The sequence below is a fragment of the Aspergillus terreus genome, genomic scaffold, assembly GCF_000149615.1.
Source record: "Aspergillus terreus NIH2624 scaffold_15 genomic scaffold, whole genome shotgun sequence".
NCBI classification, from domain to species: Eukaryota; Fungi; Ascomycota; class Eurotiomycetes; order Eurotiales; family Aspergillaceae; genus Aspergillus; species Aspergillus terreus.
In genome coordinates, this window is record NT_165938.1 from 420,166 (window position 1) to 446,300 (window position 26,135).

Here is a 26,135-nt window from a genome sequence, read left to right on the forward strand (position 1 = left end):
ATTATTATTATTATAATATTTCTGATTATGATTATTATAAAAAGAAAAGTGGAGCTCCTGGACGAGTGAACAGGGTCCAGACAAGCAGACGCCACGAAGCAAGGAAACTCTTCACTAGAACAGCAGCAGACAGACGGACTACCAGCAGAAATCATCCTAATTACCGAGTCAGTGGCTTCACAGAAAGGATCAGATCCATCATCATCATCATCAAATAACCCTATTCCTCGATAGTGGCCAATATTCATGGAAAATAATCCTTTTCGGATTCTACTCTATTTACTTCTTCATACTTGTAGATATCTAACCTAGGTACTATGCTTACTCTGCTCTGTAATAACCTCGACGGGTCCCACCTGAACCACAGACCGCCGCCGCTTTTCCACGGACCCGAGCGGATTCATCCGAACTACTCCGTATTCATTCGATCCTATCCTATCCTATCCTATTCTACAGATTCCTATCATGCCATCACTCTCATCAAACTCAATTCACTGATGTATCCGCACGAGCCATGATCGCTGCAACCGAGACGTGGATGTAGGTACCTCGCGTCCATGCAGTTAGGGAGCTCGTGGATGAACATAACATGAACAGTGGACGGAGTACAATATCTACTCCGTACAGAGTGGATAACGGACAGAAACTAGTCATCTAGCGACCAATGCATCCGACAATCATCCTCAACAGTCCACCGGCGACGGCGGCAATCTTGCAGCCGTCGAACGGCGGTCACTTGGCAGGGGGGTTTCATCTGGCGCCCTTCTCGCTTTCTCTCTCCTCAGCCCAGTGGAGTCATAGTCTGACTGTCATGGCTTTCTCATTCTCCTACCTAAGTGAAGACCCAGCCAACTCAACGACAAGTCAGCATCTCCCGAATCCGACCTGACTGGTCATATGGATCCCCTTCCACGCTATTGATTGGACCTATCCGGATGGATCCTCTCATCGAATCGATGCAACTTCTGGAATCCATTCAAGCAAGTCATTTCGCCTCCAGCAAAGGCACCAATGCAAGCAAGCGAGGCGGGCCCCCATGTCACACAGCCAGCAGAATCCACCCTGGATGCGCCCAAGTGGCAGGGATCCATGCGGCCAACAGGGAGGAACCAGTGGTCCAGAAGGAACCACGAAAGTCCCCGTGGCGTGTGGGCAGCAGTCGATCGCTTCGGCCAGACTGGTCTGGTTCTACTTCTGGTCTACAGGGTATTGACTGAGTACTGAGTACTCTAGTACTTCCTACAGTGCTCTCGATAGTAAACAGACAAACATACGGAGATACTCTGCCTCTTCATCTTCATTTCATCACCAGTAAACAACCTAATCATTTAATCATCATTTAATCAGTACAATTCATGAATTCAACTCTCCACCTGGCCAACCCCTCCTTGATCGACCCAGCCCAAATCGCAATCGTCGGAGCTCGTCGATACATCAGTCCAAGCCGAGTCGGTCAAGAGCCTGTCGTCCACCAACCCCGGGCCCAGCTCGTACGGAGAAAGTCTCCTCTGTGCCCGTTCCAGGGTGAATTCTCCGCCACCATCACCCTAGTCATTGGCGGAAGACGGAGAGGGGGAAGAGACAAGGGGGAGGGCGTTTCACAAGCAAACTCATTGGGAAAATCATGATGTGATGGATCAGAGTTCATTGCCTGTTTGGGCAGCGCCTAATTAGCCCCTTTCCTTGCTGAGGAATCGCCTACGTGAGTGAGCAGGTGGCAGTGTCCTGTCAGCCAAATTTTATGCCATGCTCTGCGACTCTGAATGAGGTTATTCTGGTGGATTGTGATCACATTCCTGAGAGAGACTGACCCCCAGCCCGATCGACGAATGCTCAGGTTGACTGACCACTCCGGAGGACGGACTAGGAAGGACATCCCATCCCATCCCACTGTCTTTGGGGGGATTAATATTAGTGGATTACCTAGGACAGGTAGTGGATGGAGCCGGCTAGTCCGATCCACCGGTTATTTGATTTCTTCCATAATAATTATAATACAGCTAATATTATTACTATAGAATTACAATAATTCCTATGACAATTATTCTTTTCCATATTTCTTTTCCACGACTATCATGATTTTGCTGCGTCGGATGATGGTTCGATCTTGATACGTGTATCGCGCAAGGGTGAAGGGACCGGTCACTCTGTGCACCAACAGGCCTCACCGCTTCTTTCCACCACGAATAGTCAGTCACCAGGAATCTTCTTCCTGTCCATGGCTCTCTCTCCCCTCCTTCAACCACCACCACCACCCCCTTGCGTGCCGTGGAGGCCGCTAGTCGGGCGTCTCCCCACCGCAACTGGAACTAACTTTGCGAGGGATTTCTGGACAAAGCACTTGTCTCCTGAGTTGGACGGTGGGTTCGGTCCGTTTCACCCAGTCATCCAGTCATCCCATTTCTGTCCGAGAGACAGACGCCCATGAATGTTGGACACGAGTCTCTGGAATGGAAGGCAGAAGGAGCTCGGAAGAAGCATCGTCTATCGTCACTTGGTACCGTACTACATTCCTACCGTACTATGTACTACAGCATACGTGACTATCCCCAGACTACATAAGCATCGACAGCAGATCGATGCAGACACCATCCATCCCCGGTCAGAGCACAATGCACAGAGAGGCCCGTGTCGACTGCGTCCGCTGGCTCGCAACGGCTCCAGCTCTCCAGACGCCCGAGGGATCGACTAGACAGCGACCCATGTCTCCTGGGCTAACTAACTACGGAGTATGTAACTAGTTAGTGACAGCGGACCGGGGCCGAACGAGTCCGTCGACTGACTCGAAGCCTCTCCACTCGGTGCTGAGATGAGGATCTACACAAAGAACAGCAGAGGGCTTTGTTTGCTACGGAGTAGAGAGCTAATTAATGGGACTTGATATGTTTTTTTTCTAATTTTTTTTTTTATTTTTATTCTTTTCTGGTCTCCCCCTGTCGCCATCTCGTCACGCAGGGAATCATCCTGTTCTGTATTAGACAAGTCCGCTACCGACGGGCCGACACCCGCAGCCGTCGTACATACATCCAGCAGATCTTGCGGGGCGCGGTGATGCTGGTCCATAATACGATCGTTATGTTCTATAGACTAGGAACAATAGTACTAGATTACCACGCAGGCATCAGGATAACCCGGGCAAAGAAAATAATAAGTACTGAGGAGTAATAATAATATAATAATACCCTCCGTGATCCTCCGTCCTCCGGCCTCCGGCCTCCAGTGACTTCCAAGGCAACACGGACACCAGGCCCGCCGCTAAGTCACTAGTTCGACGGTTGATGGACAGCTGGTCAGCCGCCAAGGACAGAGCTAGGACCAACTGCGTAAATGCACGGCGGGTTCAGCGCTTCTTTAAAAACTAGAAGAATCCTCGCTAATTTGAGGGGAAACTTCGGGTGATCCAAGGGTGATCCAAGGGCTGACATGGACATATCATAGGTCTGGTCAAGATCAACCGAGTCACATCCTCATGTATATGCGAGGACGACTATTACTCTACTAACTCGGAGATGGCTGTCACCCAACGCAAAGAGCAAAAGCGTACCTGCAGCCCTCTGCATCGTCTCGCGGTCCGCAATCACTCTCGTTCTTCACCCCATTTGCCCAGTCGGATCGCAGGAAGCAGGTACCGTGCATCTGACGTTTCTCGGAGTAATCCTCCACGATCCAGGGCCGGTCCCTGACGTCTGGCAGACCGGTTACGAATCGATTCTCGTACGCGCCGGGCTTTGGCAGCGTCGTCGGGGCTTCGGACGGGATCCGGTGCTTTCCTGCATGTCTGGGGTATTTTCCGTCCATCCCAGACTCCCATCACACTTCTACCCACTGGTGTTTGATGTGTAACTGCCACCTCACCATCGTACCACCTTCTAGAATCTGGCCACGACTAGCAGTTGTATGTTGGTACTTTGTCCTGTGGAATCTGGACTCCTCGGTCATGGTCGTGGCCATGGTCATACAGCTAGAGCTAGCAGATGAAACCGGCCCCCGAGCGCCCCTCAACGAACCCACCATTGGCCACGGCGCCCATCTCGCTTGCCAACTGATCCTGAGCGCCTGGCTAGTTGGACGGTCTCCAGCCAATCATTCACCTAGCCCGGACGCCTCACCTTACGCCGGAGAGGGCAACCTCGCTCCGACAATAGGATTGATGGACTGATGGATCGATGGACGGACGGTCGCCGTCGTATCCGTCCATGGCGGACCCGACCGCTCGACCGAGCTGCACGCGGATAATTAACCTTACATTGCATGTTCCGTAGTTACCCGTGCACAGAGATCGACTGCACGATCGGGGGGGTGGGTGGCGGCGGGCGGACGGTTGACCTGCCTGTTGCAGTGGCTCGCGGAAAGCGATCGCAGGATCAGGAGTGTTATTACCGAATGGAGAGACTGGGCGACTCCTCCATTCATCTCGGCGCAGCGTCGTCTTCGTTCATAGAGGCGATGGAGGGTCGCACGAATGATGGCATCGAGCAGGGCATTGGTCGGTCACCACCAACCCGATTGGGACAAACCCGCGACGACGAAAGAAGAAAACAAATAGTTACATCCCTGTAGCTAGCTGTACAGAGGGCTCCGGACCAGAGACGGAGGAGAACCACGGACCCTCGGGGCGGGCAGGACGATTGGTGGGGAGACGGATTCTGCAATGGCCGAGGTGGATGTCGATGGCCGATCGACTGGCGGTGGGAGCGACCACGTAGTGGGTTGTTCGTTCGGGCGACACTGATGTAGCGAACCGACTTGTTATTATTCTAATTATTATTATTTATTTGTTTTATTTTATTTTGTTTCTGTTTACTGTATTTATTTTGTTTCTTGTTTTGTTGTTTTCATTCATTTGCCCCTTTGACAGAGGACAGACCTCCGTAGTCCGTCCAGAAGGTCTAACCGCACGATCCGATCAACGCCGGGGTGAAATCATGATTCTTTCAGGATCTCCTCAGGACCCTCTGGATCCTCTGGATCCTCACGGTCCTCTGGGATCTCTGGTCTGGCCCCTTGGTCTCCGTTTCAGCTGCAACGACCCGTGGTGCATATGCGAGTGTAGGATCGGGTCGTGGTGGATTCTTCCCTATACTAGATGGCGTCTCCATCCTAAATATATATCTCTCTATGGGCTGCATATGGGGATATCATACATACAATAGATAGATATCTACCTACAGTACTCCGTAAATAGCCACTCCAGACTATCGGTCTGATTCAGTCACGAGTCTCTATCCTCAATCTCATGTACGTCTATGTATGCCCATATGCCCATGTATGTCCCAACCCGATCTCAACGGCAGACAATATCTGCTGCACCCTGCACCGAAGCAATAAACCATGCACCTCAACAATGACATACAACAACCATCCTCCCTACCCAGAACGAGAAATGTCTTGCAGCACAGCAACTCAATCTCAAGTCTGTCGAACCGATAGAAAATCCTTCCCCCATCGGCCATGATCAGCCAGCCACTGATTGACCGCTCTCTTCACCGTCTTTTTTTCTGACCCCCCTCTTTTCCCTTTCCGGCTGCCCTCCCCTCCGGAACGAAGAGAACCGAGCGTCGACGGCTTCCCTGCTGCCTGCCCGTCTGTCTGCAACGGACGCTCAACGCTGTGTGACCGGGGCACGTCATGGCCTTCCAGACATGGATGCTGGTGCGTTGTACACTTGTCCTCGACGCAAGGGGGGTTTACCGCTTGTCGCGGTCTTGGATTGTCGGGCGGAGGTAGAGTCTGGGGAGGAGGATGGGGTTGTTGCGAGGCCCCCGCGGTCTGTTCTCTGTTGTTGTGGTCGATTGCACATGCTGTCTATCTGTCTGTCGGTTCGTCTGTGGTTGTGGTGGTATTCGTGATGGTGATGGTGACGGTATGTATCTGCTACGACTGCACGGCACAACCATATCGTGCAGTCGATCACTGCAGACGCGAACACAGCATTACAGCGGCCTCGTGGAATCCTCTGCGGTCGATAGCCGATGTGAGCTCTCGTGTGAGGTGACAACGAGCATGTAGGCCGTAGCGTAAGTGGTACTTATCTACCTATGGATCCGTCGTGGGACATCTATATACAGTGTCCGTATGCCCATTCATCTTGCATCGTCTATTCTATCATGTCATAACGAGTAACACTCATGCCTCCAGTACCGTCCCCACTAATCCTATCCTAGTCACGGCCATACCCAAGATCAATGCTGAACGCCTGTGTCGGTGCGTACGTATCGAGCACCTACGCCCGCCGTGCAAAAATCTGCTGCCAGATATCCATCCACTGGCGCTGCTTATACGACAGCCGCTTCTGCGGATCGCGAACCGTCGCCGCCAGGATCTCGCGCACCCGCGCGCTGAGCACCTTCAGCGCCAGCATGCTCTTCCAGTCGCGCACTGCGAACCGGATGCGGTTCGCGTCGATCGAGATCACCCCCGCGTACAGCTTGAACTCGGCCTCGCCGCACAGCAGCGCGATCGCGAACTCGTCCACCGCGCTCGTCTCGAACGCGTGGTAGTTGCGGTTGCGCCCCTGCATGATGTGGTAGTACGACACCCATTTGACCGTCGCCGCGTCCGACTGCTTGTTCACCGACGTCGGGTGCAGTGTCACCGTCTGGTTGTTCGCGACGTTGCGCCAGCCTTTGCCTTCGCGCGTGAGCAGCTTCGGGTAGAAGCTCCACGAGATCACCGAGTTGACGATCGCGTCGTTGCCGCTGTTCGAGTCGTATTCCTCCGGGATGGTGAAGAATTGCCGCTGGCGGCCGCCGGATCGGGCTCTGCGGCGGGTTAGTTATATAAGATTCTGGGGGGCGTGGATGGGGTCGCACCTGTTCAAGGCGGTCTTCTGCGTGGGATCCAGCTTCAGCAGGCCAGTGTCCGCTATAGACACAACGAGCTGCATCTTGATGTCCTCGATGTTCAGCAGCGTCTGCGAACTGAGAAAGTTCTTGCGGCAGAACGTGTACTCGTTCACGTTGGGCGTGCTGCGCGTCCGCTTCCACGCGCAGTATGCGTTGTATACCGTCAAGAGATCCGAGTCGCCTGCGATCATCTGTTAGAGTGTTGCATAGAAGAAATGGTGTGGATCACGCACCTCGGCGGAAGGACAGTCGTGCCAGGTCCTTCTGCGTATTCGAACCCATGGTGTTGACAAACGGCGACTTGGAAGAAAGGATCGCGGCGATACTGATGGCAGCATCTAGACACTTGAAGAACGCCCCATGGATGATCAGCTTTCCGAGGAACACGTCCAGCGGCAGTTTGGCCAGCTGCATGCCCAGTGGCGTCAGGTTCTCCGAGTTGGTCAACGCCTTCACCTCCTTTAGAGCGTCGATCGCACGACGGATGTTCTTGGAGGAGGGAGGATCCAGAGCCTCAAGAAGTGTATGTTCCACCTCGCCCAGCTTGCAAATCTTGACACGCAGAACCAAATCCTGCAAGGAGAGCCGGAGCATTTCGGGCGTTTGTTGCTCTGCGAGCTGCCCGCTGTTAGTGCCAGCCATTGATCACTGCGACGGGAGTAGATACCAGTTTGTCATGTCGGTGCTTCGTAAACATGTGGAAGCAGATGCCCTCTTGCACTCGACCGGCTCGGCCCCGTCTCTGCTTTGCGTTGGCTCGTGAGACAAACATCTCCACAAGCCTTGAAAGCTGTCGTCGCTCGTCAAACCTGAGATATGTTAGCTTGCTAGTAGGAGCATACGGAGGGACTGTAGCTACCGCATGGTCTTCTCTCTCCCAGTATCGATGACGGCAGTGATATCCGGAATCGTAATACCTAGGCAAGTTAACAGTAGATCGACCAGTCACTGCAGATCAACATACCTGTCTCTGCGATGTTGGTGGCAATGACAATCTTCCTCATACCCTCCGGCGGCACAATGAACGCTTTCTCCTGGTCCTCACTGGCAATAGACGAATGCAGCGCATGCACAATCCATCCGGTCTGGAAAGTAGGGTCGGACAAAATCTCATCGTTCAGACGGCGAATCTCCGCCATACCCGGCATGAACACTAAGATCGCCTTACTGTACTGTGCCATGTCCGGAACCGTAGCAATCTGAATCAGCAACCTCTTGATCAGTTGATAATCGAGCCGATACTCGTCGAAGTTGAGAACGGTCTCGCGCGTCTGCTTCGAGTACCGATCGAGTGTTGGCAGCAGGCCTCCAGAGGTGTCACCTTCGGCGGTTTCCGCAGCCATATCTTCAGTATCTTCGTCGAAGCTGGCATTAGTCTCGTTTTCCGAGAGCCGATAGTCGGTCAATTCAATAGCGTCTTCCAGGAACTTCGTTTCCACAGGGAATGTTCGTCCAGGGATATTGAGCACAGGGACCCCGCCGAGGTAGTTGGAGAAACGCTGAGCCTCGAGCGTAGCCGACATAAGCACCAGTTTCAGATCTGGTCGCTTTTGCATCAGGCGACGCAAGACAATCAGTAAAAAGTCACTGTCGATGGAACGCTCATGAACTTCGTCGAGAACGACGTGCGTAATGTCCTGGAAGTCTTCCGGGCGCTCTAGCATCCGCACCACAACTCCAGTGGTTCTGCAAAAGTCAGTCACAACTCCAACCCTTGATGCCTGCGGGATACGTACGCGAAGACCAATCTTGTAGACTGGCTCACTTTGCTCTCCAGTCTAACAGCAAAACCAATGAGTGAGCGGGCCGTCCCAACATCACTCTTGCTTTCCCCTAGTTCCTCGCTGACACGCCGTGCTAATGAAATAGCAGAGATTCGCCGCGGCTCGGTCACGTATATCTTGCACGGACGACCCTGCTGCATTTCGTGTTCCAGGATGAAGGAGGGAATCTGGGTACTCTTACCACTACCCGTCTCACTGCAGATGATAAGAGCGTGGTGCGTGTCAAGAGTACTCAAGATCTGTTGCTTGAAGTCCCAGATTGGCAGATTCATTCTGCCTTGCATCATCCGCTGGAAAGAGGCGGCAGAGGATTTGTCTGCCCACAGTTTCTGCAGCTGGTCATCTGGACCGGAGTCCTTTCCGTTCACAGCCTTGGATAATACATCCGTCTTGCTGGGTGTGCCATTTCTTCTCCGGAAGTTATCTGAAAGAACAACATCATCCTCGAACGCGCCATGATTCTCCTGGACTAGCTGTTTCAAGTCCTTGACCGTCTTCTTGTCAACCTCATCCTCTTGGAGCTTCTTAACATTCGCCAATTCTGTCCAAAAATCTCTCCAAACCGCAGGTAGGCGGACATAGGATTTGCTCTCCTTAGAGTTCTGCGAAGAAATGATGAAGAGTGCCACCGTGGAAACGAAGGCTTCGGCTTGCTGGGATGTAGGAGTTGCTAACGTGTCCATTGACACGAATGTAGCATAGGGACTGGACTTGAGCGTCACATGCTCCAACTCGAGAGCGAAAGGAGGCTCCTGAGGCTTCGTCCATCTCACCTCAACAGCCTGGCGGTTGGAATGACTAGAGGAAGAAAAGTCCTTGTATTTGACGGAACATCCGGTGTCCCTAAAGTGAAACTCTCAGCTCTTGAGCATCGTTCCTTGAGGGAAATCACATACCTTGCCTTGCAGGTCTCCTCCAGAACTCTCCGAGGGTTGAGTCCCGTCCATTTACCGAAATCTCGCATGTTCAGAACGGCCTTGTTCAGCTCCTCAAGAATCACCCCACTCTCTAACGTTGGCTCCTCGGCCTGGAACATATCGCCCAGGAGGTCCGCAGTCTCATCCTCATCCATGAGTGGAACACTGTTCTCCGGCTCTTTTTCTCCGGCCTCCTTGGTATCATCTTGCTCCGGCTTGTCTTTCGGCTGAGACTGTCGCAGAAAGGCTGCCTCTTTCCTGAGGTCGTCCAGCTTCTCTCTCCACCGGTACTCGGCTTCTGCCTTGTCAAAGAGCACGTCATTCTCAATGCTAGCGATCTTTCGCTGAAGGCTAGCTACTTGCGGGTCCTCCGCACTGGCGCTAGCAGTCTTCTCGCGGCCGGACCTCTTCCCTTTCTTCGGCTTATCGAAGATTTCAGGTTGGAGGTTATACAGCCGAGTTTGGAGCTCCAAGTATTTCGGCAGTAAGGTATCCGGATCCAAAGAGCTATCAGAGTCATAAGGGCTCGAGGCCGGGGGCAGGTCCGCCTTTACTGTGCTTTTGGCTTGCTTTGGCTTGCTATCATCCTGGGTCAATTTGGGAGTAGAAGATTGCGCTGGCTGAGAATCTGGTGCTCATTAGCTCTCTCCAGTCACAGCGCAATGCTCAACTTAGGTTTACCAGAGATCCAGGAAATGTTCTTTTCGTCTTTGCGTATTTGGGCCCCCGTCTGGGTGTAGGACGGCAGTTCGTCGAGACCGCAGTGCATTGCGAGCCAGTCGAGGGCCTCGTCGAGATTACACACCATGTCCCTATTGGAAGTGGCAAAATTACCAGAAAAATAGAGTAATAGATGTTTTAACGACTCCTCTACTCTTTCGGCCGGAAAGCCCAGCCTAAGCAGGGTCTCCTTCAACGTCCAGAGTCTCATGTACAGGTCCTCTTCGGAGCCAGGCTTCTTCGACCCGTTCAGGTCTCGTCCTGACAGGGGACTCAGTTCGCGTTCTTCCGTCTCCGCCAGGCTCAGTATTGTATCCAGGACTTCGGCGGGCAACCACTCCAACAAGCTGAGAGACACAGCTTGTTGCCGGAAAACTCGTCGCTCGGTTTCCAGCTTGGAGGCCTGCCGGGCGGCATCATTCTTGCATTTGGATGCATATTTCTCGACTAGCAGTTGTAGTTCCGCGTCCTCCAGGTGTCGCTCGAGCTCCTCGGGGGAGTAATTCTGCAGCGATGACGACTGCTGTGTCTCCGTGGTGGGTTCGTTCTTCTCGGCTGGGGTTGGTCGCTCACTCTCAGAGACCGACTTGGATTCGACCGTCGACGTAGGAGCTGTAGTGTCAGTGGATTTTGGCTTGGAGGGCACCGAAACGGTAGCGAACCCTCTAGCTGGATTGGCGGCGGGCTTCTTCTTTTTCTTGTTGTTGGGCGGCATGACGAATCTAGAGAAAGGAGGTTAATTGGGAGTCATGCAGTAGACGTTGAAAATGAGCTGTGGGTGAAGCGGATTGAAGAACGAAAGGGAATGCGGACGAAAAGTTTTATGACAGCATCGAGTTGTCCGCGGCGGAGACCCAAGGCAGTAAAGCGCCGAACCACCTCACCATATTATTCTTTCTTTCCTCTCCCACCACGAATCCCTCTCTTCTCCGACATGCTCCCGCACACCTAACATGGACGATTTTCCATGGGATCAGGTGAAAGCTGGAGACCTGGAGACTCTGCGGGTCGTTCTCTTCTCGAGTTCGACTTCTCGTAGAATTCGTGCTCTCCAGGATCTCCGCGATCGAATCGGTCTGTCGCTTCATTCCCGCCCCTCCATGCAAGCCTGCGACGGCGACTGACTGCCACAGGGTCTGAATTTCCCCCAGAAACCCATCAGGCCCTCATTGGCCTTCTCTTTCAGACCTACCCTCTCTACGTCGACCGTGCCTCTCGTCATGCCGCCCAGCAATGCCTCCGGCCGCTTCTGAAGGCGCCCGTTCCGACCGACGACGTCAAGTACCTCACCCAGAAACTCCAGGCGGAGGCCTCCAAACCCGGTCTAGCTTCCAGTTCCGCCTTTGTGCTGCTCGAGTGGTGCTCGGCCGTGCTACAGATCTTGCGAAATGACCCCGACACCCAGCTTGCGGTCGTTTTGGACATACTCGCCGTGGATGCGAAAGCGCTGGAGACCTGTCTTGCGGCGGGCCCAAGACCTGCCGTGAAGCAGTCAGCTCTCCGGGTCACCCGGCGTGCTCTGCGAGCGGTGTTTTCATCGGAGAAGTATGGGGAGGAGGCCGTCCGCCAGTCGGTCCGTCGATTGACCAGTGATTCGGCCACCGGACAGAAGAATGCACCGTTCCTCGGCGTCATTTCCGGAGTCTGCGCCCGTCTCCCGTCCCGGAAGCCTATTCTTGAGGAGGAGGAGAAGAAGGCAATTCTGGCGTTCTACGTCAAAGAGCTAGTGGGTTCCAAGACGGCGCCGCCGGCCCATATCGCCAGCTCCTTGTTCGACTTCTTTGTCGACTTCGTTTCCTATGAAGATCTGACATCTGAGGTTATCCCTCCGCTTGAGAAGTCCATCCTGCGGTCACCCGAGGTGGTTTTCAGCGGATTGGTGCCCTCGCTTTGCTCCGCGTTACCCGCTCAGATCGACTTGTCCGAAGTCCTGCAGTCCCGGCTGTTGAAGCACCTGCTCTCGAGCATGAAGTCGAACAATGCCGCCATCAGACAAGGCGCCGTCAACTCCTTCGAATCGTTGCTTGCGAAATCGAAGAACGAGACCTTACTGGTGAAAATTGCGGGCGAGGTCATTAGCCCTCTCAAGACGCAAAAAATCACGAACCCAGAGCAACGCGCCGCTTATGCCCAGGCGCTTTCGGCCATCCACCCCTCTGTCGAGGTCTCCAAGGACGTGATTCAAGGTTTTGTTCCTGTTCTTTCTAAGGAGGCCAACGAGGCTGCTCTGGAGCAGGAGATCGCTACTTTCTGCAAGCACCTGACTTTCCTGGTTCAATCCAAGGTTAAAATCAGCGATGATGTGGCAAACGCCATTGTCAAAGGAGCGGCGGAGAAGCGCGTTCCATTTCGGAAGCTCTGGCAGCTCAATGTCGGTGAGGTCTTCTGGCGCGCTGATGCCTCGACGCTGGTCACTCCCGAGATCGAGCCCCTCTCAAACAAGTTCATCAGCAAGATGAAGGACCTGTTTAAGGAAGTGGCATCAAATCCCTTGCCCTCCGCACAGAGCGGGACCTTGTCAACCGCGTATGTGTTCCTCGCGATCGCGGAGCGACTGTCGTCCGTACAGGGCTTTGATAAGGCGTCTTGGGAGGAGACTGTCACCCAAACGATGGTACTCAGTCCGAAGCCGTCTTTCCTTCTAAACCCGAAGGCGTATACGAAATTGACGTCTCAAGCGGAAGTGCAATGGGTGGTTCGGGCCCTGGCCGCTGTTGCAACCAGTGCGAAGTTTGAGAAGGCCGAAGAGGCAGCTAAAACCGCATGGGGCCAGGCGTTCATCTTCACAATCTCCGTACCCGGTGTCCATACGAACTTCAGGGACCAATCAGCTGCTACACTGTCAAGTGTCCATCTTAGAAACGTTAAGAGCATGGGCCACATCGTGATCGACGCTCTCTGGGCCTGGATTCTTGCCCTCCGCACCGGCGAGAAAGAATCTGCGCCGGTCTCTGCCGGGCTGGAGAGCTCGCGTTTCTTACATCTAGTCACGAAGGCGATTTCTCCCCTGCCTGTTGATGTGCAGAAATCGGACGATGTGATCGCAGACTTGAAGATGCAGTTCGTCGAGCTCCTTGTTCTCTGTCGGCAAGAGTTGATTCCAAGCACTTCCTGGATTGCCTTATGCTTGCGAAGTGGCATTGATCCTGGAAACCTCGTTCGCGAGTTCCCTGATGATTGCATGAAGCAATTGACTCAGGTGCACGATGTATGAGGGCCCCTACCCTACTGCCATACTAAAATCTCATTAACAACCTGCAGGACGTAGTGAAGTCTAAAGTACCCCAGATCGAGGCTGCTCTGTGGAGCGCCGCCGGAGATCTGGCATTCGTGGCCCCGGACACCATGGTTCCTCTGCTCGTCAAGCAGATCAGCGATGATCTAGATGCCTCCCGTCTGTCGAAGTTCACGCCAACCGATGCTGCCATCGCCCGTACCCCAGAGGGCACCATGTTCGTTGATGTCCTTAGCACCAAGTCCAAGCAGGGTGCATTTGACAAAAATTCCAAGGACTACGACATTCTCAAATGGGAAGAAGAGCTCCGAGCGCAGCTGGCCGAGAAAAAAGGTCAGAAGCAGAAGAAGCTGTCTCCTGACGAGCAATCCAAGGTAAAGGCTCAGCTGGCTAAGGAGGCGCAAATCCGCGCAGACGTTCTCCGTGAGGTTCAGAGAATCGAAAGAGGGGCCGGCATCATTCAGGGTCTGGCTAGTGGACCCGGTGTCGAAGCGGAAGGCTGGATCAACACGGCAGTTGGCTCTTTGTTGTCTCTGGCTCAGGCAGGTGTCGGAATTTTCGCCGGAGATGTGGTTTCGAAGGCGTATATCAAATGCGCTGACAAACTGTCAACTCGTCTCGGGCCGTTGCGATCGTTCGTTGGTATCGCAACGCTCCGTGCCATTGGGCAGAGTCAACTTCCTCCTGAAATGGAAGTTGAGCCTCTTGGACGTAAGCTATCTAGATCCTTCGTGGGCAAAAGACGGAAGCTAATTAGTGTGCAGAATTGGTGACTAGAATCCTGTATCGTCTGCGTTTCGCATCCGACAGTCGCCCCTTTGAGACGACTTCTTTGGCCTACATTCTGCCGTTGATTTTCTTGGTCTTGAATCGCAACGGCATTGAAGAAGTCAAGGGTGAGGAGGGCGAGCAAGTTCTGCTTGCTCTCGAGTTCTTGAAGTTCCATGCGGGATCCTGTAAGCATTCAGTTAACATGTTGGATGACAATACTCTTTCTGACCAATATCAGTTGCCGACGAACGTCTGCCTCGTTTGGAGAGCCTCGACCAATTGCTTACGGCAATGCAGAAATACACTCAGCACTACAAACTCATTAAGGAAACTCTGTTTGATTTCTGCCGCTGTGTCTCACCGAACATCACCATGGATGAACTCACTGTTCTTCTCAAGGGCACCATTGTCTCCGACGTGTCGGTGCGTACATCTGTTTTGCAGGTCATTTCCACTGAAATTGACTTGACGGACCTTGACTTTTCCGAACACATCTGGCTGGAATGCCACGACCATGTGGAGGAAAATGCCGAAATCGCCGAGACGATCTGGGAAGAGAACGCCCTCGAAGTGGATGAGACGGCTTACGAGAAGATTATACCATACCTTGCGTCCCAGGACTCTCAACTCCGCGGTGCTGCTGCTCGTGCCTTGGCCCATGCTATCGAGTCCAATCCATCAGTCTTTGGCAAGATTGTCTCGGAACTGCAGGCCAAGTATGAATTCGAAGCGAGGCCCAAAGAGCCTGCCAAGGACAAGTATGGCATGCCCATTAAGATGGACTTGACCGATCACTGGGAATTCCGTAGCGGTATTGCGCTCGCCTTCAGTGCCATGACCGATGGATTTGAAGGCGACCAGATTGTTGAGTTCCTCAGATTCCTGATCGAGAGAGGCCCCCTCATCGACCGCAGCTCCACCGTCAGAACCCAGATGGCCGACAGTGGTAGATCCGTCATCGCCTCGCGTGGCCAAGAGAAGGTTGAGGAACTGATGAAGCTCTTGGAGACTACATTAGAGACATCGGACAAGGGAAGCGAAACCTCTGACCTGCTCAATGAAGCAGTGGTTGTTCTCTATGGATCTCTAGCTCGCCATCTGAAAGCAGACGATCCGCGCTTGCAGACGGTCATCAAGAGACTCCTTGCTACTCTTCCCACTCCTTCTGAGAGTGTGCAGTCTGCTGTTTCGGGATGTCTTCCGCCTCTAATCAGACTTTCTGGTTCCCAGAATGCAGGATACGTCCAGGAAATGATGGATCAGCTGCTTCAGACCAAGAAGTACGCCACCCAGCGTGGTGCAGCCTATGGTCTTGCGGGTATCGTGAAGGGCAGAGGTATCTCTACCCTCCGCGACTTCAGAATTATGGCGCATCTGCAGGATGCCACTGAGAATAAGAAGGAGCCGCATCAAAGACAAGGCGCCCTGTTGGCCTACGAACTTTTTGCTACTATCCTTGGCCGCACGTTTGAACCCTACGTCATCAAGATTGTGCCTCAGCTGCTGGCCCTCTTTGGAGATGTCAATGCAGACGTTCGCGATGCCTGCCTTGACGCGGCAAAGGCGTGCTTCTCCAACCTCAGCTCTTACGGTGTGAAGCAGATTCTTCCTACACTTCTGGATGGACTCGACGATACGCAATGGCGTAGTCAAAAGGGAGCCTGTGATCTTCTCGGTGCCATGGCCTATCTCGACCCACAGCAACTGGCGGCTAGCTTGCCTGACATTATTCCTCCCCTTACGGTGGTCCTCAATGACACACATAAGGAGGTCCGTAACGCTGCGAACCGCAGTCTTCAGCGGTTCGGAGAAGTCATCAGTAACCCTGAGATCAAGAGTCTGGTCAGTGTTCTCCTCAAGGCGCTCAGTGATCCCACGAAGTTTACCGATGAGGCCCTGGACTCCCTCATCAAGGTGTCATTTGTCCATTATCTGGATGCTCCTTCTCTGGCTCTCGTCGTTCGTATTCTTGAGCGCGGTCTTAGCGACAGATCAAACACCAAGAGGAAGTCTGCCCAAATTATTGGTAGCTTGGCGCATCTTACTGAGCGCAAGGACCTTACCGCGCACTTGCCTATTATCGTCTCCGGATTGCAGCTTGCCATTGTGGATCCGGTGCCCACAACTCGTGCTACCGCCTCCAAGGCTCTCGGCTCGCTTGTTGAGAAGCTTGGGGAGGATGCTCTGCCTGATCTCATTCCTAACCTTATGTCTACTCTCAAGTCTGATACCGGTGCTGGTGATAGATTGGGATCTGCTCAAGCCCTGTCCGAGGTTCTTGCGGGCTTGGGTACGACCAGACTGGAAGAGACCCTCCCAACCATCTTGCAGAATGTGTCCAGCTCGAAGCCCGCTGTTCGTGAAGGCTTCATGACTCTCTTCATCTTCCTTCCCGCCTGCTTCGGTAACAGCTTTGCTACCTACCTCGGCAGAATTATTCCTCCTATTCTCGCTGGTTTGGCTGATGATGTTGATTCCATTCGTGAGACCTCACTCAGAGCCGGTCGCCTTCTGGTCAAGAACTTCTCTTCTAAGGCTATCGATCTCCTTCTTCCAGAGCTTGAGCGCGGTCTTGCGGATGACAGTTACCGCATCCGGTTGAGTTCCGTGGAGCTGGTCGGAGATCTTCTCTTCAGCATCACTGGTATCACCGCCAAGGCGGATGCCGAAGAGGAGGAAGAGGAGGCCCACCAGGCAGGACAGTCCTTGCTCGAAGTCCTTGGAGAGGAACGGAGAAACAAGGTCTTGTCTGCGCTGTTCATTTGCCGCTGCGATACTTCTGGTCTGGTCAAGAGTGCGGCCATGGCCGTGTGGAAGTCTTTGGTCGCTTCTCCCAAGACCCTCAAGGAGATGGTGCCCACCCTCTCCCAGCTCATCATCCGGCGCCTCGGTTCCTCCAACATGGAGCACAAGGTCATCGCAAGCAACGCGCTTGGAGACCTTATCAAGAAGGCTGGCGAATCTGTGCTCGCTACGTTGCTGCCCTCTCTCGAGGATGGTCTTCAGACCTCGCCCGATGTGGACGTCAAACAGGGTATTTGCATTGCTCTTAGAGAGCTTATCACCTCCGCATCGCCCGAAGCCCTTGAGGATTATGAGAAGGTGCTCATCTCGACCGTCCGTGTGGCGCTGGTTGATCACGATGAGGATGTCCGTGAGGCTGCCGCTGAGGCTTTCGATGCCCTGCAACAGATCCTGGGCAAGAAGGCTGTTGATCAAGTTCTGCCTCACCTTCTACTCCTTCTGAGAAATGATGAAGATGCTGAGCAGGCTCTGTCTGCCCTGTTGACTCTCCTCACGGAGCAGACGCGGGCCAACATCATCCTTCCCAACCTCATTCCGACACTGCTCACCTCGCCTATCTCGTCGTTCAATGCCAAGGCACTTGCTTCTCTTGCCGAAGTGGCAAGCTCTGCGATGACTCGCAGATTGCCCACTATTCTCAATGCCCTCATGGACGATATCCTTTCCACCAAGGATGAGGAGCACCGCGAGGAACTGAACAGCGCGTTCGACACGATCCTTGTATCCGTGGATGAATACGATGGTCTTAACGCCATCATGAACACCATGCTCACACTGATGAAGCACGACGATCATAACCGCCGTGCTCAGGCAGCCGTGCATCTCAAGAAGTTCTTTGCCGAATCTGAAATCGACTTCTCTAGATACTACCCGGACCTGATCCGCGCCTTGCTTATTTCGTTCGACGACCGAGACAAGGAGGTTGTCAAATCTGCCTGGGCCGCAATGAGCGGACTCACCTCCCACCTGCGCAAAGAGGAAATGGAGGTGCTGGCGATCCCCACGCGCCAGGTCCTCAAGGGGGTTGGTGTTGCTGGCGCAGACCTTCCTGGTTTCTGCCTGCCCAAGGGTATCACGGCAATCCTACCGATCTTCTTGCAGGGTCTTCTCAACGGCAGTGTGGAGCAGCGTACGCAGTCTGCTCTAGCCATTGGCGATATCATCGACCGCACAGGCGCCGATTTCCTGAAGCCATTTGTCACCCAGATTACTGGTCCTCTTATTCGAGTCGTTTCCGAGCGCTCTGTGGAGATCAAATGTAGGTTCTTGAAATACTTCCCGTCAGGACGAGTCTAAATTGATCTACTAGGTGCTATCTTCTTCACACTCAACAAGCTGTTGGAGAAGATCCCACTGGCCGTGAAGCCCTTCCTGCCCCAGCTCCAGCGTACATTCGCTCGAGGTTTGGCCGACACGACCAGCGAGACCCTGCGCAACAGAGCCGCCAAGGGTCTTGGTATCCTGATCACATTGACCCCCAGAGTCGATCCCCTCATTGCAGGTAAGATCTTGTTTGTCATGGCTATATCCAACAGACACTGATTTGTGAACAGAGCTTATCACTGGTACCAAGACGCCGGACGTTGGCGTGCGGAATGCCATGATGAAGGCTCTCCAAGAAGTCGTTGGCAAGGCTGGCTCCAACATGAGCGAGGCCTCGAAGAACGCTATCCTTGCGCTTATTGATGATGATGCTAGTGACCAGACAGGTGTGTTATCTCGACTCTGCGTTAAGTTCTACGACTGACTGTACAATAGACGCTGTGTCTATCACCAACGCGCGACTCCTTGGTGCGCTTGTCAAGGTCCTGCCGCCTGCGACGTCAGGCCCGCTCATCAAGTACGCGAAGTCCATGCTGTTGTTCTTTTAATGTGGTGCAGGGGATGTCTAACGGATATGCAATCTAGGAACCGCGTCCTTACAACGCATTTCACGCATGCATCTGTTCTGGGACTCAACGCCTTGCTGGTCGAGTCTCCGACAATCCTGACCGAGAACTTTGCAGCTGAGACCCACTCAATCATCTGTCAGGGTATCGCTCACAAGGATGTGAGTAGTTCTATCTCGGTCTATCTTACGAAGGCATTACTAATGAAGACTGTGCAGCCCTTCATCTCTGACAACAGCGTCCTGGCTGCTGGTAAGTACCTACTGGTCGAAGACGAACACCGCAGCTTCGAGTCAAACAAGGCGATCTTCGAGGCTCTGGCGCCATGCATCCAGCCCGGCGCTCCTTCTGACACGAGGCGGTTGGTTCTGGTCGTGATCCGAACTGTCAGTCGGCTGCACCCCGAACTGACGCGGCCTCACCTGGCGCTTCTGGCGCCACCCATATTCGCCAGCGTTCGCGACGTGGTCATCCCCGTCAAGCTGGCGGCCGAAGCCGCCTTCCTGTCACTGTTCTCTGTGGTTGAGTCCGAGAGCGCAGTGTTCGACAAGTACATGGCCGGGCCGGGCGCGGAGCTGCCTCCGGGGCCGAAACGGAGCATGTCGGACTACTTCAAGCGTGTTGCAGTGCGACTGGCGAACCAAGCCCGTGAGCGCAAGGAGGCGGAAGGTGGACAGGGAGGACTGGGCCTGTCCAATGATGAGGTGGATGATGAGAAGGAATTGTGGAGCATTGGAAAGGTTGATCTGGGGGAGTCGTCGTTTGACGATTGATTGTTTATGACTGGTTGATTTCTTTGCATCTAGTTCTGCTCTGCGATGTTACAAGAGCTAGATCTATACCCTGTGGTTGGGGTGTGTATAGGAAAAGTTGTTGTTCGTACTCGGTATACATACTTCGGTCTGTATGGGAGTTGCCCTAACCCTACGGTCACGTGTGTTAGTCAGCTCCTAGTTAAGCGTGCTGGGGTCACATCGAGTTGGCCTCGCGTCGACAGCTCTACATGGATGAGAATGCTAGAAAGCAGGTCTGTATGTGATCATGATAATGAATGCGTGTTAGTCAACACTTTTAACACTGTAATAATCTTACCTACATCGTATACAGTCGGGCGTTGATGCTGATGGGGCTCAAGCCCTAACCGTGGATTTTCTCGCTTAGCAGCACAGTGGCTTAGCTAATCAACCCGCCCGTATCTCAAACTCGACTTCCCCAGCGAAATCCAACCCCGTCGACCGAGTGCAACGAACATCATCCGCCAACGACCGTCGATACGCCGACATCAAGATGTGAGTCCATCTTTTCGTTCTGCCTTTGTCTATGGCCCAGGGGAAATATTGTCCTTCCGATGGAGACTGTATTCCTGTCGTTTCTGGCCGTGGAGGGAATTTTCTCCCTATGTTGTGCCGCCGACTGCCACCATCACCACCACCAGTTTTTCTCTTCCTACGGACATTCCCACTGACCGAGGTTTCTACATAGGGTCAACCTTCGCACCCAGAAGCGCCTCGCCGCCTCCGTGGTGGGCTGCGGCAAGCGCAAGATTTGGCTCGATCCCAATGAGATGACCGAGATCTCCAACGCCAACTCCCGCCAGACCATCCGCAAGCTCGTCAGCGATGGCCTCATCATCCGCAAGCCCGTGACCATGCACTCCCGCTCCCGTGCCCGTGAGCTCAACGCGGCCCGCAGAATCGGCAGACACCGCGGTCTGGGTAAGCGTAAGGGTACCAAGGAGGCCCGTATGCCCAGGTATGCAGACCCGACCAGTGATGAAGGATCGTGAGGCATGCATCCGTCCCACCGTTCATTCGTACGACGACGATGATACGGTGGGGATGGTGCATGTTCGAGACGGAGATGAAGAATGGAAGGCTGGTTTGGTTCGCGGTCGCTGACAGGTGTTCTTTCTGCTCTACAGCCAGGTCCTCTGGATGCGCCGCATGCGTGTTCTCCGTCGTCTCCTCGTCCGCTACCGTGCCGCCGGCAAGATCGACAAGCACCTCTACCACGAGCTCTACCACCTGAGCAAGGGTAACACCTTCAAGCACAAGCGCGCCCTCATCGAGCACGTAAGTCGCCGCTGCCTGGACAATGCCGAACACTACCCTATCCTCGACGCAACGCACCCCAGCTCCGTGTACATCTACTAACCATCTTGCGTGTACAGATCCAGAAGGCCAAGGCCGAGCGCCACCGTGAGCGTGTGCTCAAGGAGGAGATGGATGCCAAGCGTGCCAAGAACAAGGCTCTCCGTGAGCGTCGCCAGGAGCGCCTGGAGGCCAAGCGCAACGCTCTGGCCGGCGAGGCTCAGGAGTAAATTATCGACTCTCAAGTTTTAACGACGACGTTCTATGGCGGTGCGGAGGTTGAAACGGGAGCGGGAAGATGATGCGCAACTGGGCAAGAAAGAGGGAAATAATGACATCGAGCGAAACAAAATTTCATCCACCTAAATAAAAAACACCTCGATCGAAACCCCACGGGCAAATATATCCGGTCAATGAAAAAATTCCTTTTTTTCCTTCCTCTTCTTCCCTCTGGCTTTCCGTCCGATACCTGGGAGTTGCGTTGGATCCGTCTTGTTCTTGTTGCTTCGGTCGGGTGCTCTTTGGGAGTCAGATCTTCTCCTAGCCCGGTATAGACCGTCATTTGAGATGATGGCTGGCGTCTATGTGCATTGCTCTTCCTGGCTCAGTTCCTACGTGTGCTGTTCCTGCTCAACCTGCTGCCTCCAAGACGGCTTGTTATGATTTGTTCTCATATGGTAACGATAGTGCAATTTACTTCGGGCTGAGCGTGAAACTTGTACGTAGTCGTCCGCATGATGCTGGTGACTAGTAGATGTAGACATATCCTTGATCTAGATAGTCGGCCAAAGGTCTCTAGGCACAAGATAGGCTTGGATCTGTTGGCAAGGGTGATTGGATTTAAGAAGGAATTAGATCTGTCCATACTCCTTCACAATATATATAATTGTAGATAAAGTGAGTAGTATTCGCAGCAGAATGTTTGACCAAAGTGGTGGTGGTCTGCATTGCGAATCGCCGCCACACATATATATATCTCTCACCATATCACACTACTCTAGCAACTATATCACGATAACTACACATCCCAATGTTAAAGCAGCTTATCAATTGCAATCATAATACTGATTATGATACAAACATTATGTTACATCGTCCACAAACCAACAACTACAAGTACACTATCGCCCCGTAGCACCACCAACAAAAGAAATCATAGGTCGTATCGTATCACATATCTCATACCTGCCAAAACGTTTTTGAGACCAAACCCGAAATTCAACAAATCAAACCAAACACCCATCGTAAGAATCATACGGCAAGCGGACGATCACACCTGTGGCAGGATCCCCCCGGGCAACGCACCCGAGCTCCGTCGATGCATCGCCTTCGCGGGCACCTCCAGATCAAACGGGTCACTGCGGGTGCTCACGCGTGTGACCGGCTCGCTGGGAGCACCCGCCCCAGCCGCTCCCGCCTGGGCACCCAGTTCACCTAGAGACATCTGGTAGCTGAACCGCTGGAGGCTGCTGCCCATACTGCTGCGACCGGGTAAGATGACGGTGCTACCGAGACTGCGCTCGCTACTGTGGATGGACCCCTGGTCGGCCGCATCTAAAGGAAACTCGGGCGCTGTGATTCCCGGTCGAGCGGTCCCCCAGTCCGCGGAGAAGGCGCGTCGGGGGAGGACGGCTTGCTGCATGGGGGGCGGATCGCTGGTGTCGATGAGCAGTCCTGGCGAATGACCGTCGATGCTGGAGAGCGAGCTGCGTTGGAGTGCGGCCGTGTCGGAGAAGGGGTTGGAGTGGCGGGCGTGATGGTCCGTGATGGGACTGCTCATCAAGGGTTGCTGCGCGGCCAGGTAGTGGTACAGAGAGCGAATGGAGGACCCGTCGGAGTACAAAGACGTGTTGGAGTGGCGGCCGCTGTGCGGGCTCGTTGGGGAGTTCAGAGAGTCTCGGCCGCTGCGAAGGAGCTTCTCGGCAGGACTGAAGGCCCAGCTTGTGCGAGATTTTCGCCGCCGACGGCAGTAAAACAGGACAAAGGCGAGAAAGACGAGAGCGATAAACACCATTCCCCCGAAGACGCTGCCCAGGAGCGTGCGGAGCGAGGCCTGCGAGGCATCGTTGTCGCCTGGGCCGGAAGTGTGTCGATCGGCGTTGGTCTGTAAAGGGTTGATTCCGGCTGATGTTAAAGTTGGGGTAAGAAGACCGGTAGGCGACCCTGTGTGTATCGTCGGTGTCTCGAGCCCGCTGGACCAAGTGGAAGTTGTTTGAGTAGACGTGTGAGAAGATACAAAACCAGTAATTGAGCCAGTTGAGATTACAGTGGTGGTCGTTGTGTCTGATGTCGCAACTACCGGTAATGCCGACGCTGAGATCGACGTAGACGACGTGCTTGACGTGGGGGTGCCATTCAACGCCGCTGGGACCTGCGTTGAAGCTGGGTCCGACAGAGATGTACTAGTTGCAGCTGAGGGCAACGACGTAGCCGACTCTGGCGAGAAAGTTGATGGGGTGGCTATCGCCTTGGACTTGCGTGGAACTTTGGTACATCTTAAGCCCTGATGGAAGACGATCGAGGAGCTCGACATTGGCACACGACCAAGCCCTCAGGGCCGAGTCAAGGCGACAATCGCTGGATTCAACAGGATGAATGGAAGGAATGGAAATAGATTGAGGTGCAAAAACACGCAGACTAGGACGACTGGGGGGACCAGGGTAGTCAAGGACGGGCGCGTGTCAAAGGAGCGGACGGTTGACGAACACGAGTCGGGTAGACACATGCAAACCTGGTGGATGGAACGTTACAGGGAATTGGAGGCACCAAGGCAGGCCATGACAATAGGCGTCAGAGGCAATCGCCTGCGTCAAGTCCTGCCGTTTCAGGGTTTGATGGTGAGGCACCAACGGTTCGATGTGAACCGGGGGCCGTGACGGATGATTATGGTGGAGAGATGGGGAGAGAGGAGAGGACGGGCAAGAAGGAGAGAAAAGGATCTAGCGATCTCCCAGCCTGGTGAAAAGACCAAAACAAAAACAAACCCAACATGACTGCACTGTGGTCTGCAGTGATAGAAAGGGGGGAAAAGGGCCGACTCCAATGAAGGCTCGTGTTGAAGCGGGCGCGTGGAGGACAATGCGGAGGAAGCGGACTCGGACCTCGCAGGAAGCTCATTCGGCGCAGGCTGAAGCAGGGGATGTGCGATCGGAGGAAGTGATGAAACCAGTCCATCAAGGAGATCCAATCCCTTGTCCGGCGGAGGGGAAGTGAGGAACCGCATTGGCGTTAGTTTGGAGCACGGGGGGTGTCCAAGTAAGACCAGTGCCGCCCTTGGTCGGGATTGAAGGGGGGGTGGTGAAGGGCATGATGGATACAGAGATGAGCTGAGTAGACGAAGAGAATGAGAAGATCAAGGTGGATAGAGAAGAGTGAGTTGGTAGTATAGTAAAGCTGAAGGTGAAGGTGAAGGTGGTGGAGGTGAACAACGAGTAGTAGGTAGTGTTGATGGTTGCCCTTTTGGGACGAGATGAGCCACCCGAACGGGACTAGCGTAGAGGCACGTGATACACAGTGTTGCTGACTGGGCACCTTCCTGTTTGGGTATTCTCTTTCCTCACCATCACCACCATCATCATCATTCTATCTACTAGGTACACCCATCCATCCAGCTCCATACCACATCCTCAATGGTCCTCTTGTCAAATATCCCTACTATTCCCATGCAATCTCACTCCTCTGTGTTCGGACTACCTACCTACCCACCTCCAACCACCTGATGGCTGCTCCACCAGCGTCCACTGATTGATTGGCAGTGACTAGGGGGCCCCAGTGAGTGGAGAAGCGAAGGATGGAATGGATGCCTTTCACGGTGCACTGCAGCACAGCGACAAAAGTCCATAGAATCATACCTCGAGCACCAGGCGATCGTCCTAACGGCCATCCCCTCCGCTTGTCGTCCGCCTTTTCTCTCCGTTTCTTCTTCTTATTCATATCTTGGGGAGAATTCCTATCCGTTCCTGTTCCCCTCTCTCCCGGCTGACTCGCACGGCCCAATTCCATGGTTGACGTCTGTGTGTCTCCGCCAGTCCCCTTTCATCCATTCTTACTCCGTACTCTTCGGCTCCTTCGACGGTTCTCGCCGTATTATTGTTTTAGGCATTTGTTGGTGATGCGCAACGGCCCCTGACACCTCCGCATGCCTTCGCACTACTTTACGCCAATTAACCTTCGGACGCTGGCTTTCCTCGGGTTGACCAACGGTTTTGTGACTAACGTAGATTCTATTATTCCATCATTTTTATCCGGTGGACGCATCTTAGCATAACGATGTTCGGGTGGAATAGTGCTTTGGGTAAGATGCCTTGTTTGTCCTCCACCCCCCCCCCTCCGACAATGACCATCATCATACTTGATGGATTTCGACTACAAGACCCTTCCATCATATACACCTTCTGACGCCCCCAGGACTCCCAACCGTGGGGGCTCAGCCCGAGATTGAACGCCGTCCGCCCCCGCCTCCGACAACTCTCGACTTTCCCGCCTACGACCCCCTCACGCCGACGGACCACCATGACCCTGAGGCCTCCCTGAGAGAAATCCACCAAATCCTCGCCTCTATCCGCAAGCCCCAGGATATCTCGCGCGAGAAATTCCGAGCCTTCAACGTCCGCGTCGAATCCGATCTCCCTGCCGCCCGCATCGTCCGTCAGGACGCGGGGTCGCACTCCGTCCCCGCGCTCCCATGGGAAGACACCTCGCCCCATGCCGCTCCCGTTATGGAGGATGGCTCGCCCTGTCTGCTGGAGAACGGGAACCCGTACCCAGCCAAGGAGCGATTCGAGGTCCTTAAGAACGAGCTGCTCTTCGACAACGACGACGCCTTCCGCGAGGTCGCTCGTTTGTCGCCTCGTGAGGGGCGCGAGAGGGTCCGCGTCGCCCAGGCGAGGAAGTTCTGGATGGGTCTGGAGCGCCTGGCAGGGTACTGGGATGCTAGTCTCGACGAGTACTTTGAGCGTCCGGCGACGCCAGAGCCCACGCCGGACGCCGACAAGATGCAGGTGGATAGCGAGATGCCCGCCCTTGCCTCCGCCCAGGCAACCGACCCCACCCGCCAGATGGACGACCACCCTCTCGGGA

The 26,135-nt window shown here is 54.0% G+C and overlaps 5 protein-coding genes across 5 annotated transcripts in view; 2 read left to right on the plus strand and 3 right to left on the minus strand.

Annotated features, from left to right (window-relative positions):
- Nucleotides 1–6,223: 6,223 nt before the first annotated feature.
- On the minus strand, nucleotides 6,224–10,981 carry ATEG_09636 (putative ATP dependent RNA helicase; the record flags this gene model as incomplete). Its single annotated transcript, XM_001218257.1, has 9 exons — nucleotides 6,224–6,761; nucleotides 6,813–7,026; nucleotides 7,079–7,463; nucleotides 7,513–7,654; nucleotides 7,705–7,762; nucleotides 7,810–8,531; nucleotides 8,582–9,427; nucleotides 9,526–10,174; nucleotides 10,228–10,981. 9 exons carry the CDS (start codon nucleotides 10,979–10,981, stop codon nucleotides 6,224–6,226), a joined length of 4,308 nt encoding a protein of 1,435 aa, XP_001218258.1.
- Nucleotides 10,982–11,219: 238 nt separating this feature from the next.
- Nucleotides 11,220–21,286, plus strand: ATEG_09637 (translational activator GCN1; the record flags this gene model as incomplete). Its single annotated transcript, XM_001218258.1, has 16 exons — nucleotides 11,220–11,340; nucleotides 11,400–13,474; nucleotides 13,528–14,212; nucleotides 14,266–14,457; nucleotides 14,511–18,335; nucleotides 18,387–18,578; nucleotides 18,631–18,786; nucleotides 18,836–18,917; nucleotides 18,986–19,131; nucleotides 19,240–19,706; nucleotides 19,773–19,820; nucleotides 19,964–19,997; nucleotides 20,183–20,255; nucleotides 20,449–20,718; nucleotides 20,888–21,038; nucleotides 21,137–21,286. 16 exons carry the CDS (start codon nucleotides 11,220–11,222, stop codon nucleotides 21,284–21,286), a joined length of 8,667 nt encoding a protein of 2,888 aa, XP_001218259.1.
- A 1,040-nt stretch (nucleotides 21,287–22,326) lies between these two features.
- Nucleotides 22,327–23,589, minus strand: ATEG_09638 (uncharacterized protein; the record flags this gene model as incomplete). The annotated part of the gene is made up of 1 exon (XM_001218259.1): nucleotides 22,327–23,589. One exon carries the CDS (start codon nucleotides 23,587–23,589, stop codon nucleotides 22,327–22,329), a length of 1,263 nt encoding a protein of 420 aa, XP_001218260.1.
- Nucleotides 23,590–24,229: 640 nt separating this feature from the next.
- On the minus strand, nucleotides 24,230–25,058 carry ATEG_09639 (uncharacterized protein; the record flags this gene model as incomplete). The annotated part of the gene is made up of 2 exons (XM_001218260.1): nucleotides 24,230–24,512; nucleotides 24,754–25,058. 2 exons carry the CDS (start codon nucleotides 25,056–25,058, stop codon nucleotides 24,230–24,232), a joined length of 588 nt encoding a protein of 195 aa, XP_001218261.1.
- Nucleotides 25,059–25,325: 267 nt separating this feature from the next.
- Nucleotides 25,326–26,135, plus strand: part of ATEG_09640 (uncharacterized protein) — a gene marked incomplete at both ends in the record, with an annotated part of 4,161 nt that continues 3,351 nt past the window's right edge. The window contains 2 exons of the mRNA XM_001218261.1: nucleotides 25,326–25,350; nucleotides 25,464–26,056. Coding sequence (XP_001218262.1) covers nucleotides 25,326–25,350; nucleotides 25,464–26,056 — 618 coding nt within the window. The remainder of the gene's footprint in view (nucleotides 25,351–25,463; nucleotides 26,057–26,135) is intronic.